Source organism: Coregonus lavaretus, assembly GCF_964263955.1.
Source record: "Coregonus lavaretus genome assembly, chromosome: 20".
Classification (NCBI taxonomy): domain Eukaryota; kingdom Metazoa; phylum Chordata; class Actinopteri; order Salmoniformes; family Salmonidae; genus Coregonus; species Coregonus lavaretus.
The window spans coordinates 18,207,456-18,220,440 of NC_140007.1; the positions used below are offsets into that span (position 1 = coordinate 18,207,456).

Sequence of the window (12,985 nt, forward strand, 5' to 3'; positions counted from 1 at the left end):
ATTATGGTTTCAGCAAGAAAACATTGTCGCAATGAACAGCTAGAACATGCTTGTCATAATCGTTGAGCTATAAAATAACATAACACGCTCTCATTGCAAGGTAGCCATAGTGTCTGTTTCCATGACCTCTGTAAAGCACTGTAGTGAATGCTCTCAATACAAATGCTGACGCTGACACCTCTTGGTGACATTAAAACTGCATGTTACTGCATTTCACTGCATTGGTTGTGAACTTGTGAACAGTGCAGTTTCAGATTTACTTTGTTTAATTCATTCAGCTTCTTGTTTATTAGTGTGCTTGTAGTGCTTCAGCACAAACACTTCTGCATTCTTATCCACTGCCATAGACACATGTTTAAGTTGTACCTAAGAAGGTAAACTGAACATGTGTTTTGTATTTACTTTGATATTTATATTTTCTGTGCAAAAAAATAATAATATTCATTGTTGGACATAAAACACCAGGAAATCAGCTCCAAGTGTGTTTAATTTTGGAAATCTGTTCCCAAGTTTTCCCACGCATAATAGAGAGACAAGTGATCGTATACAAATGTAAGCAAGGTTTGAAATGATTATGTTTTAGTAAAATATTATATCTGTTTGGGCTTATTGAGGTCAATTTGCAGTCTATAACTTATCTGTAATTATGTTACGGCCCCCCGACCATCCGCTCAAGAAAAAATTGGCCCGTGGCTGAATCTGGTTGATGATTTTTCATTCCACCTCTAAAAAACAATATATCGGCAGATATATCGGTAATTGGTAACTTTTGCCTCCCTAAAATCATTATTGGACCCAGAAATCCCAGATCGGTCAGGCTGTAACAAACCAGCCTAGACCATATGATGCTAAATTACAAGTTCAGCTGAAACAACAATTTCTCCCCATCATTGTTACCGCCCATCTTTCTCTTTGTGGACACAGGTGTTAATAAGAGCATTTTCTTTCAGCGGGTTACAGCTGTGGTCTTTTACCTGACAGGTGAAAGCTACGTTGGTCCAGCTTGTGCCCTCGCTCAGAGTATGGAGTTTTCTAGGGGGAAACACAGTCATTTGTTAACCCAGAAGTTTGCGTTACAAATATGGCATTAGTCCAATCCTTTTGACCAGAGCCCTATGGTCATAAATTGTGCACTACATAGGGAAAAGGGTGCTATTTCAGACGCAGCCCTAGAGTTATTTCCTGCTTATGAAGGGTTCGGGCAGACACTGTAAATTAGTGCCTCCTACCCATAAACCCTGTTTCCCGGACACAGATTAAGCCTAGTACTGGGCGAAAATGCATGCTCAATGGAGAATCTGCATTGAAATAACTTTTTAGGACTAGGCTTAATTCTAGCATACTGGCCCTTGGTATCCGTACCTCCAGTGCGGTTGTCAGGGCTGCCGGGTTGACCACCTCAACTCGGGTCGATGACATCTCTGACCTGGACGAGGACTGGCTCAGCTTCACTCTGGAGACCAGCGACTCCTTGGCGAAGGACTCGGGCAGGCCCAGCTGGCCCGGGGAGCCAAAATGGAGGGCGAATTGATCCGTCTCTCCTGGAGAGGGCTGTGACTGGAGGAGAGGGGAGGGCAGCGTTGACATCTGCAGGGCCGTGGAGGTCAAGAGGGGCTGGGAGGGAGGGGAGAGGAGGGGACACTGGGCCAGGGAGAGAGCGGGCTGGATTGGACTCAGCTGGGGTTGCAGAGAGGAAGAGTGAGAGAGAGAGAGAGAGAGAGAGAGAGAGAGAGAGAGAGAGAGAGAGAGACCGAGACCGAGAGATGTACAGTATGTGGGAAGCCAATAGGGATAGTTGGTCTGGTATGTAAGTAACTTAGGAGAAAAATACTGGTTATTCGCTTAAAGCTGCCAACAAAAGGTAGTTATTAAGATTATCACACCTACTTACAGCAAAATTGTAAAAAATCATTCTAAAGGTCTCACAAGTAACAAATTATGAACGATGGCGTTCAATCAATTCATCCCAAATGATGAGGAATAGCCAATCGCTACAGTAGAATCACATCTTAGAGTGAATAGTAAAATACATATTCGGCAGCGAGAGAGAATCACAGCCATAGCCTACAGTTCACTCTACAGTTTTCAAAACATTTCCATGCTATTGTGCAACATGCATGTGTAGGCTACATTCTATTAGTACCAATACCTGCTGCACACACAGCACACAGTAGGATGGGGGGAATTTACATGAAAGTTGTTTCCGCGGGCTACGGTCACACTTCCTCAATTCAACAACTCTCGAGTAAAAAATACACCTATAAATTCCACCTCAAAAGTTGTCAGAAGAGATTTTGTCACATCTTTATTTAATCTACTGTGTTATTGTATTATTTAACTCTGTATGCATTGTTTAACGGGGGTAGGTGGGTTTTTTTTTCACTGTTTGACTGAAGAATTTAACTTCTGTCGATTGTGGGAAGAAAATCTATAAATTTCTCCAACTGTTTCTTTTTGTAGACAAATACAGAAAAATCCCAATAAACAGAATATATATACAGTATATATATATATACAGTACCAGTCAAAAGTTTGGACACACCTACCCATTCCAGGGTTTTTCTTTATTTGTAGTATTTTCTACATTGTAGAATAATAGTGAAGACATCAAAACTATGAAATAACACATATGGAATCATGTAGTAACCATAAAAGTGTTAAACAAATTGAGATTCTTAAAAGTAGCCACCTTTGCCTTGATGACAGCTTTGCACACGCTTGGCATTCTCTCAACCAGCTTCATGAGGTAGTCACCTGGAATGCATTTCAATTAACAGGTGTGCCTTGTTAAAAGTTAATTTGTGGAATTTATTTCCTTCTTAATGCGTTTGAGCCAATCAATTGTGTTGTGACAAGGTAGGGGTGGTATACAGAAGATAGCCCTATTTGGTAAAAGATTATGGCAAGAACAGCTCAAATAAGGAAAGGGAAATGACAGTCCATCATTACTTTAAGACATGAAGGTCAGTCAATCTGGAAAATGTCAAGAACTTTGAACGTTTCTTCAAGTGCAGTCGCAAAAACCATCAAGCGCTATGATGAAACTGGCTCTCATGAGGACCGCCACAGGAAAGGAAGACCCAGAGATACCTCTGCTGCAGAGGATAAGTTGATTAGAGTTAACTGCACCTCAGATTGCAGCCCAAATAAATGCTTCACAGAGTTCAAGTAACAGACACATCTCAACATCAACTGTTCAGAGGAGACTGCGTGAATCAGGCCTTCATGGTCGAATTGCTGCAAAGAAACCACTACTAAAGGACACCAATAAGAAGAAGAGATTTGCTTGGGGCAAGAAACACAAGCAATGGACATTAGACCAGTGGAAATCTGTCCTTTGGTCTGATGAGTCCAAATTTGAGATTTTTGGTTCCAACCGCCGTGTCTTTGTGAGACGCAGAGTAGGTGAACGGATGATCTCCGCATGTGTGGTTCCCACCGTGAAGCATGGAGGAGGCGGTGTGATGGTGTGGGGGTGTTTTGCTGGTGACACTGTCGTGATTTATTTAGAATTCAAGGCACACTTAACCAGCATGGGTACCACAGCATTCTGCAGCGTTACGCCATCCCATCTGGTTTGTGCTTAGTGGGACTATCATTTGTTTTTCAACAGGACAATGACCCAAAACACACCTCCAGGCTGTGTAAGGGCTATTTGACCAAGGAGAGTGATGGAGTGCTGCATCAGATGACCTGGCCTCCACAATCACCCGACCTCAACCCAATTGAGATGGTTTGGGATGAGTTGGACCGCAGAGTGAAGGAAAAGCAGCCAACAAGTGCTCAGCATATGTGGGAACTCCTTCAAGACTGTTGGAAAAGCATTCCTCATGAAGCTGGTTGAGAGAATGCCCAGAGTGTACAAAGCTGTCATCAAGGCAAAGGGTGGCTACTTTGAAGAATTTCAAATATAAAATACATTTTGATTTGTATAACACTTTTTTGGTTACTACATGATTCCATATATGTTATTTCATAGTTTTGATGTCTTCACTATTTTTCTACATGATTTTTTAAAAGATGTCAGAAGGCCCATTGGTGCAGTATCAGTCCTGTATCTTACCTCTAAGGCACTGGGTCTCTGGGCGTGGAGGCCAGGAGTCTTGCCAGTGGGAGTAAGGGATGGGAGAGAGGGGAGGGATGGGAGAGAGGGAGCCTTAGCTTTGCGGTCGCTCTTCCTCCCAGGGGCGCTGTAGAAGGAGGAGGGCTGGAAGCCCGTGCTGCTGCGAGGGTGTTCAGGGGGCAGGTCCAGGGCCAGGGCAAGGGGTGAAGAGGGGCCGCTGGCAGGGGAGGCGGACAGGGAGCCCAGCGGGGTGAGGGGCGACCGGGGTAAGGCTACCAGCGACCTCTCTGATGCAGCTACATGGGGGTCAAAACACAACCACAGATGCTCAGACAGCTGGCCAAGGTCTTTGAGGTCAATAGTACAGAGATACTTTTCCTCATATCCACTTACAGTAAATATGTTTTATATCTACTACACCCCTCAAATTCACATCTGGACCTTGAAGCCAGTTCCACTTCTTTTTTATTATTATTGCCCTCTAATCAGGAACTGATTTAGACCTGGGATACCAGGTGGGTGCAATTTATTATCAGGTAGAACAGAAAATCAGCATTACTTCGGACTTCGTAGGGTAAGATTTGAATACCCCTGTACTACACTGAAGTTAGGGTTCGATTCAATCCGTAGCACTGAAGACCTGCGCTACTGTCGGATAGAAATTTAAAAGGGCAATGTTCCCACGTTGGCGGAGACTGCATTCACGGTAAACGCTGCATATGTCAACTCAATCGCAAATTACCTTTAAATGTAAATCGCGCTACAGAGCTAATCTTCAGCGCAACATATTTAATTAAGCCCTTAGGTTTCTTAGACAGAGTGATTGCACCAGGGATAACTAAGGGGTGAATCCTAACTAAGTCACATTTTCACTTAGTCATGCATTGATGTCAATGGGAGAAAAAGTTAACATTTGCCAGCGATTGCGTAGTGCCAACAAAAAAATTACATGATCATTTTTTCAAAGATTGGAGACGGAACCACAGAATTTGAATCATTCTATGGATAGAATCCACAGGTCAACTGGTCCTTGGTTGGTGTAGGTGTGCTGGGTTTGCCTTACCTCGTATCCTCTCAATGGCAGGAGGGGAAGGAATGAAAGAGTCCAGCCGGGCAGTCCAAGAAGACTCTTTCGGTCTCGTCTGTTCCTTGGCCGAGGCGGTCGTCTTTTTCTTCTTCACCCCGACAGCCTCTTGACAAACCTTCTCGCTCTTTTCCGCTGATCCGATGGAGCGCTTCTGTTGGGAGAAAATAATCCCATAACATACTTTTAGTACAGTTGTTACTTTTATTCCAAGTTGCTCAGGTAAAAAGTGGTAAAAACAATTATCCATTATTTACTCCACCGCAACTAAATGTATTGTGATCTGATTGAATTTAGTCTGCCAGCTAAACAACTAAAATATAACGTAGTGTAATGTAACTGATTTCACCTTTACTATTGGCTACCAACCAAAATATAATTATATGGCTAGGAGAAACATAAAGTCAACTCATAGAGCCCATAGAGATACATTGCCTATATTATTTAATGAATACATTATTTAATTATTCTATTTAAATCAGTGATAGCACCTAATCATAAAGAAAGGGCAGATGTGTGAGGGAGGAAGGCAGGACCTTAGAAGTGGGCGTCTCTTCAGTCTCTGATTGGCTGGCGCTGTCAGGCTCCCTGTAGCTCTTGGCGTTGGTGGCAGCGGCTCTCTGGGGCCTCCTGGCTGCTTGACTGGTCCCTGCCGCCACCAGTGCCGCTCCGCTGTTCTCTTTCTGCTCTGCACTTCTCTCCTTTACCCTCTGTCTCTTCTGAAAGGCAAGCATGACACACTGTGGCCGACTGGGGCAATGCTCACTGATGCAACCATACATTCCATTGATTTGGATGGGGAAGCCCATTTTAGGAATCATATTTCTAGGTTGCAACAGAGCAGTAGTATGGATGAAAGGTCGATGAACTCACTTTGGATTCTAAGGTTTCAAGGTACAAGGCTGATTCCGATTCCCCATCCCTTCTCCCCGAAGTGTGCACATGCTCATTGAGATTCCCCCTCTGATTTAAAACTATTGGATTGTCAGTCTCACCTTCTTTGGCTTGGCTTTCTCCTTCACATGTTTGGGTGAGCTAGGTGGTAAGTCTGGGGACTCATCTAAAACAGAGAAGAGAAGAGAAGAGAAGAGAAGAGAAGAGAAGAGAAGAGAAGAGAAGAGAAGAGAAGAGAAGAGAAGAGAAGAGAAGAGAAGAGAAGAGAAGAGAAGAGAAGAGAAGAGAAGAGAAGAGAAGAGAAGAGAAGAGAAGAGAAGAGAAGAGAAAGAGAGAGAGAAAAAGTTATTAGCATACAGCTGCCAACAAAAGGTTGTTTCCAAGATTATCACACCTACTTACAGCAAATCATTCTAAAGGTCTCACAAGCAAAACATGATGAATGATGGTGTTCAATCAATTCATCCCAAATGATGAGGAATAGCCAATCGCTACAGTAGAATCAGATCTGTCACAACAGTAGTAGACATTCTCATTAAATGTAACAATGTTGCATAGGGTGAATATAGTAAATACATCTTTGGCAGCGAGAGAGAATCACAGCCATAGCCTACAGTTCACTCTACAGTTTTCAAAACATTTCCATGCTATTGTGCAACATGCAGGTGTAGGCTACGTTCTACTAGAGAGTTCACTCAACACAGCATTCGTACAGACAGACACAGACTGATTAAAACTATAGGACCAACCCAAACCATACAGTGCTGGCTTGGATATTTTATTTTCACATTGTCCTTAAATTTCCAGCACGGTTCCAGCAACTATGGTGGATGCTTAACCAGGCCAGCCCAGTACAGTTTGGCTTGCCTCGGTTAGGGTTGGCTCAGTAGTGTGGAAAGGTTAAGTGAGGTGTGGCGTGAGCGTACATGTGGTGTCGGGGGCAGGGTTGTGGAGCCGGGGCTGACGGCTGTAGTCGATCACTTTGGGCTTAGGCTTCCTGCTGGACTCTTTGAGCCAGCTGATCTCCATCATGGCGTCTGTGTCTGTGTCGCTGAACAGGTGCTTCTTCACGTGGCACCGTGGAGCCGCCACCTGGGACCGTAGAGACAACTCAGTGAGGTTCACACACACACGGGTACACATACACAGGTTTACAAATGTACACATACGCACATACCCAGTCTCACACACACACACACACACAGACAGGTATATACACACACACACACAAGACAAGAGTACAGACACCTTCACACACCGAGGTAAGAGAACCACACACACACACACAAAAGGAGGCAGTCTCCATCACATTGTGTCAATTACAAAGTGTTTGCCTCCATACCTTGACGGCTGGGCCCTTCTTGGCAGTGCTGGGGATTACCCAAGAGTTCTGGATAGTACTGGAAAGAAAAACAGCACTGAATCACGCATTGACTTGACGGATTATTTTTACCGCAACACTAGAGGGCGATATTATAACACAAATGGGACCCAGGGTCTTTCTCAATTCATCATTCCTTGATTCCTCACATCCTCTCTACTTGCCTCCTTCTCAACCATATTTTAAGAGAAGCTCCCCAAGGTCCCTCCCCACGGACGGCTTCTCCATTGCGTTTTGAGAAGGAGGCGAGGAGAGAGGATACAAGGAATCAAGGAAAGACGAATTGAGATAAGAGTCCCAGTCAGATGTAACCAAATGAGTACTGCCTTCAAATGGCTCCTACCTGCTATCAATGTCAGAGCTGTCCAAGGACGTTTTCCCCTTCCCCTAAAGAGAGCAAAGAATTAGAAACCATCATCCACTGGTGCATGAGAACAGGCAGAAATGGCAAACAGACCTGGGTTCAAATACTATTTGAAATCTTTCAAATACTTCAAGCATTTGCTTTAGCCTGCCTGGAGTGCTAGGTGGGCGTGTTTGCACTTTGGGGACTTTTCTATTGGTTCCATTGCAACAGGCAAGCTCAATCAAGCACAGCTTAGGTTTCTGAAATTATTTCACATAGTATTTGAACCTAAGTCTGCTAACAAATAGTAGGCCTAACTCATTAATTGGATTTACGTAGATCAAATGTACATTTATTTACCCCAGTGGTAATAGGTGTGTCCGCTTTGAATGCAAAGACGTCCTCTCTACACAAAGAAACAATGGATGAAATCAACAATACCATGCACAAACAGGAAATAATCATCAACATTTTAGGGAAGGGATCAGGCCAAGATAATACAACAATTATAAAACATCTGGATTTTGTCTAAAGAATAGGTCCATTTCTATCATATTTGAATGGAGGATGTCCTGATAAAAATTCCTGATTAATCAGATCCCTGAAATTTAGATTTTGCTAAATTCATTTTTCAGACAAGTTGCCATGGGTTATTATCAAATATAAGATACACTGGTTGTGTTGCACCATGGGGGGAATTTGAATGAAACTGGACAAAAAGCAATACCCTTGTTGATGTGCAGAGGGCTTCTTGGAGTTAGTGTAGGACTTCATATATCCCGGGGCCTTTGCCGTTCCCACCTATGGGGGAGAGAATTCAGTCACTAGATTGTGAATGCATGTGGGGAAAACAAGTCTTATGCAACCCTAACAAATCCTACAAATCAAATCAAATTTTATTTGTCACATGCGCCGAAAACAACAGGTGTAGACCTTACCATGAAATAATGACTTACAAGCCCTTAACCAACAATGCAATTTAAAAAAAACAGAGTTAAGAAAATATTTACTAAATTAACTGAAGTCAATGTGCGGGGGTACAGGTTAGTCGAGGTAATTTGTACATAGGGGTAAAGTGACTATGCATAGATAATAAACAGTGAGCAGCAGCAGTGTAAAAACAAAGGCAGGGGTGGCCATTTGATTAATTGTTCAGCAGTCTTATGGCTTGGGGGTAGAAGCTGTTATGGAGCCTTTTGGACCTAAACTTAGAGCTCTGGTACAGCTTGCCGTGCGGTAGCAGAGAGAATAGTCTATGACTTGGGTGACTGGAGTCTTTGACAATTTTTTTGGCTCTCGATGGTGCAGCTGTATAACTTTTTGAGGATCTGGGGACCATGATAGTTTGTTGGTGATGTGGACACCAAGGAACTTGAAACTCTCGACCCGCTCCACTACAGCCCTGTCAATGTTTAGGGGGGCCTGTTCGGCCCTCCTTTTCCTGTAGTCCACGATCAGCTCCTTTGTTTTGCTCACATTGAGGGAGAGGTTGTTGTCCTGGCACCACACCGCCAGGTCTCTGACCTCCTCCCTATAGGCTGTCTCATCATTGTCGGCAATCAGGCCTACCACTGTTGTGTCGTCAGCCAACTTAATGATGGTGTTGGAGTCGTGCCTGGCCATGCAGTCGTGGGTGAACAGGGAGTACAGGAGGGGACTGAGCACGCACCCCTGAGGGGCCCCAGTGTTGAGAATCAGCGTGGCAGATGTGTTGTTGCCTACCCTTACCACCTGGGGGCGGTCCGTCAGGAAGTCCAGGATCCAGTTGCAGAGGGAGGTGTTTAGTCCCAGGGTCCTTAGCTTAGTGATGAGCTTTGTGGGCACCATGGTGTTGAATGCTGAGCTGTAGTCAATGAACAGCATTCTCACATAGGTGTTCCTTTTGTCCGGGTGGGAAAGGGCAGTGTGGAGTGCAATTGAGATTGCGTCATCTGTGGATCTGTTGGGGAGATATGTGAATTGGAGTGGGTCTAGGGTTTCCGGGATGATGGTGTTGATGAGAGCCATGACCAGCCTTTCAAAGCACTTCATGGCTACAGATGTGAGTGCTATGGGGCGGTAGTCATTTAGGCAGGTTACCTTCGCGTTCTTGTGCACAGGGACTATGGTGGTCTGCTTGAAACATTTAGGTATTACAGACTTGGTCAGGGAGAGGTTGAAAATGTCAGTGAACACACTTGTTGGTCCGCGCATGCTCTGAGTACACGTCTTGGTAATCTGTCTGGCCCCACGGCCTTGTGAATGTTGATCTGTTTAAAGGTCTTGCTTACATCGGCTACGGAGTACATGATCACACAGTCGTCCGGAACAGCTGGTGCTCTCTTGCATGCTTCAGTGTTGCTTGCCTCGAAGCGAGCATAAAAGGCATTTAGCCCGTCTGGTAGGCTTGTGTCACTGGGCAGCTTGCGGCTGGGTTTCCCTTTGTAGTCCGTAATAGTTTGCAAGCCCTGCCACATCCGACGAGCGTCAGCCGGTGTAGTAGGATTCAATCTTAGTCCTGTATTGATGCTTTGCCTGTTTGATGTTTAATCTGAGGGCATAGCGGGATTTCTTATAAGCGTCCGGATTAGTGTCCCGCTCCTTGAAAGGGGCAGCTCTAGCCTTTAGCTCGGTGCGGATGTTGCCTGTAATCCATGGCTTCTGGTTGGGATATGTACGTATGGTCACTGTGGGGACGACAACGTCGATGCACTTATTGATGAAGCCAGTGACTGAGGTGCTATACTCCTCAATGGCATTGGATGAATCACGGAACATATTCCAGTCTGTGCTAGCAAAACAGTCCTGTAGTATAGCATCCGTGTCATCTGACCACTTCCTTATTGAGCGAGTAGTTAGGTCTACAGCTTATCATGAGGTAATCTACCTCAGGCAAGCAATACCTAGAGACTTCCTTAATATTAGACATCGCGCACCAGCTGTTATTGACTAATAGAAACACACCATCACCCCTCGTCTTACCAGAGGTAGCTGTTCGGTCTGCTACCATGTCCTGCTACCTAAATTCATACAATTAAAAGGAATATTACTTATTCTGTTTATCAATCAGAAAACACCTCAGGCACTCACCATCGACGGCGGCAACCAACTCTTCTCAAAAACAGATCTACCACAAAGGAAAGACCATTTTAATTATTACACCATTGCCAGGGATTGAACCACGGTCTCCTTTGGGGGAGGGAGTGTGTAGTCCTTATCACAATGCAAATTGTTTAACAAACATCCATCTGTAATAATAGGCCTTTTATTATATTCTCTGATAAAACTGACTTAAATTTGACCGCTAAGATATTTTATATTAAAAGATTTCCACAAATCTGCGAATGGTGGTCCTCAAGAGCTTTTGACAGTGATTTGGTGGTCCCCGGAAAGGAAATGTTTGGGAACCGCTGCGCTAGACCAAACTCCTGCACATCATTCTACCATGTTATATGTTCACTTGGTTTTGTTTCCTGCAGTACCTGTTGCTGCAGTACCTGTTGGTGGGTGGAAGGGGCCAGCGAGGGACAGACTCTACAGGGGATTTAGTGGTGGTGGATGTGCTTTTCTCGTAGTGGCTGGAGATGAACTTCATCATGGAGCCTGTCACCTCCTCCTCTCTCTGCAGAGGATGAGGGGAACACGTGAGAAAGGGTGTTTATTGTTATCATAACTCCAATCTTACTACTACTATTACTACTACTAAATTTGAGACACTGATAGATAGACAGTGCTATGAATGGTTATACTACTGTGCCATTGTGAAAATGCAAGGGAGCAAGGTGCCACCCGTTGGCTACAGTTCATTGCCTCCATTTAATAAGGAAGCTCCAACTCGGACTGGGACGGGGTATTCAAACAGCTTTGCATCAAGCTAAATTTCCTATTCAATTGCTCTTAACACTCTATATCCTCACCTTGTCTTTACTAGAGTTTGACCCGGTGGCCTTAACCTTGGGGTTGGGTGTTGCCCTCTCCTGTAGGTCTTTAGCTGGGGTGGGTTTGACTGGGGCTTTTCCTGGGGTGGCTTCAGCTTCCTGAGACTTCTGGCTCTTAGATTTCCCCTTGGTCTGACCAGGCCTTCCTGCATCCTGCAGTAACTCTTTGGAACCTCTCCCAGTGGGCTCACCTCGCTCCTCAGGCCCTCTTCCTCCCTGGGCTCCACCTCGCTCCTCAGGCCCTCTTCCTCCCTGGGCTCCACCTTGCTCCTCAGGCCCTCTTCTTCCCTGGGCTCCATCTCGCTCCTCAGGCCCTCTTCCTCCCTGGGCTGCATCTCGCTCTTCAGGCCCTCTTCTTCCCTGGGCTCCAGCTTGCTCTCGGGACCCTCGGTCCTGGGCCACACCTTGCTCCTCAGGCATTCTGATCTGGGCTCCAGCTCGCTCCTCGGGCCCAGTACCCCGGTCCCTCTTGCGGAGGACCTCCTCCAGGCGCTGGGTGAGCTGGGTGTGGAGCTGCTTGTGGCCGACTGCTGACCCAGGGACCAACCCAGAACCTCTCTGGGCAGACGACGGATGCTCCTGTTGCTCTACGTTCTCAGGTTCTGGACACCGGAGGGAAACACTTTCAGTAAGACCTCAAAGTATACACAGCTGAACGCTCTACCATAGACGGCTAGTGCGGGTAGCTAATAAACGGTCGTCTTTTAAAACCATGGCAGATGGCAATGTTCTTCTGAGTTCTCCAAATCGAATAATATTGTCTGTGTCCGAATACCCATACTAGCGTATTACATACTTAAACTGCATACTATGTACTCATCGTCACATACAATTTAGCATGTACCATTTAATAAAAAGTATGCAGTATGCCACAGCCACAATGCAGTAGCGGCTCCTGACTGGCTGAGTAGGTGGGGCGGGGCCGAGTGCGGGTGGATTTTTCCAAATTCAACAGACATGCATCGCATTAACCAGCCTGATAATGGCTCATTTCCAATTCGATTAATTTCTCTAAACTCTGAATAGAATCGGAATGGGGTTATAGGCCTACTCAGGCTGGTTATAGGCAGACTATCACATTTGACCTATACCGTAGCCCATATAGCTCATCTATCCTATTTAAAAAGGTCTGAAGACAGAAACTAATCATTTGGTTCCATTTAAACATATTTATTTCTGAAACCAAAGTGTTGTAACATATATAAATTAAATCAAATAGCCTAGTACACACACCAAAACTTTTCAAATGGTCAAATCAAAAGGCTATTGCACAGAAAAACATGATGCAGTCGGGTGCATC

General features: G+C 44.9%; 1 protein-coding gene across 1 annotated transcript in view; it reads right to left on the reverse strand.

Annotated features, from left to right (window-relative positions):
• Positions 1-12,985, reverse strand: part of sycp2 (synaptonemal complex protein 2) — a gene marked incomplete at its 5' end in the record, with an annotated part of 42,820 nt that overhangs the window by 8,140 nt on the left and 21,695 nt on the right. Inside the window, 14 exons of the mRNA XM_084184363.1 lie at positions 975-1,032; positions 1,363-1,677; positions 4,064-4,359; positions 5,127-5,301; positions 5,684-5,866; positions 6,143-6,207; positions 6,968-7,133; positions 7,384-7,441; positions 7,766-7,809; positions 8,129-8,174; positions 8,496-8,569; positions 10,838-10,874; positions 11,230-11,369; positions 11,665-12,287. Of these exons, the coding sequence (XP_084040489.1) occupies positions 975-1,032; positions 1,363-1,677; positions 4,064-4,359; positions 5,127-5,301; positions 5,684-5,866; positions 6,143-6,207; positions 6,968-7,133; positions 7,384-7,441; positions 7,766-7,809; positions 8,129-8,174; positions 8,496-8,569; positions 10,838-10,874; positions 11,230-11,369; positions 11,665-12,287 (2,280 nt within the window). The remainder of the gene's footprint in view (positions 1-974; positions 1,033-1,362; positions 1,678-4,063; positions 4,360-5,126; positions 5,302-5,683; positions 5,867-6,142; positions 6,208-6,967; positions 7,134-7,383; positions 7,442-7,765; positions 7,810-8,128; positions 8,175-8,495; positions 8,570-10,837; positions 10,875-11,229; positions 11,370-11,664; positions 12,288-12,985) is intronic.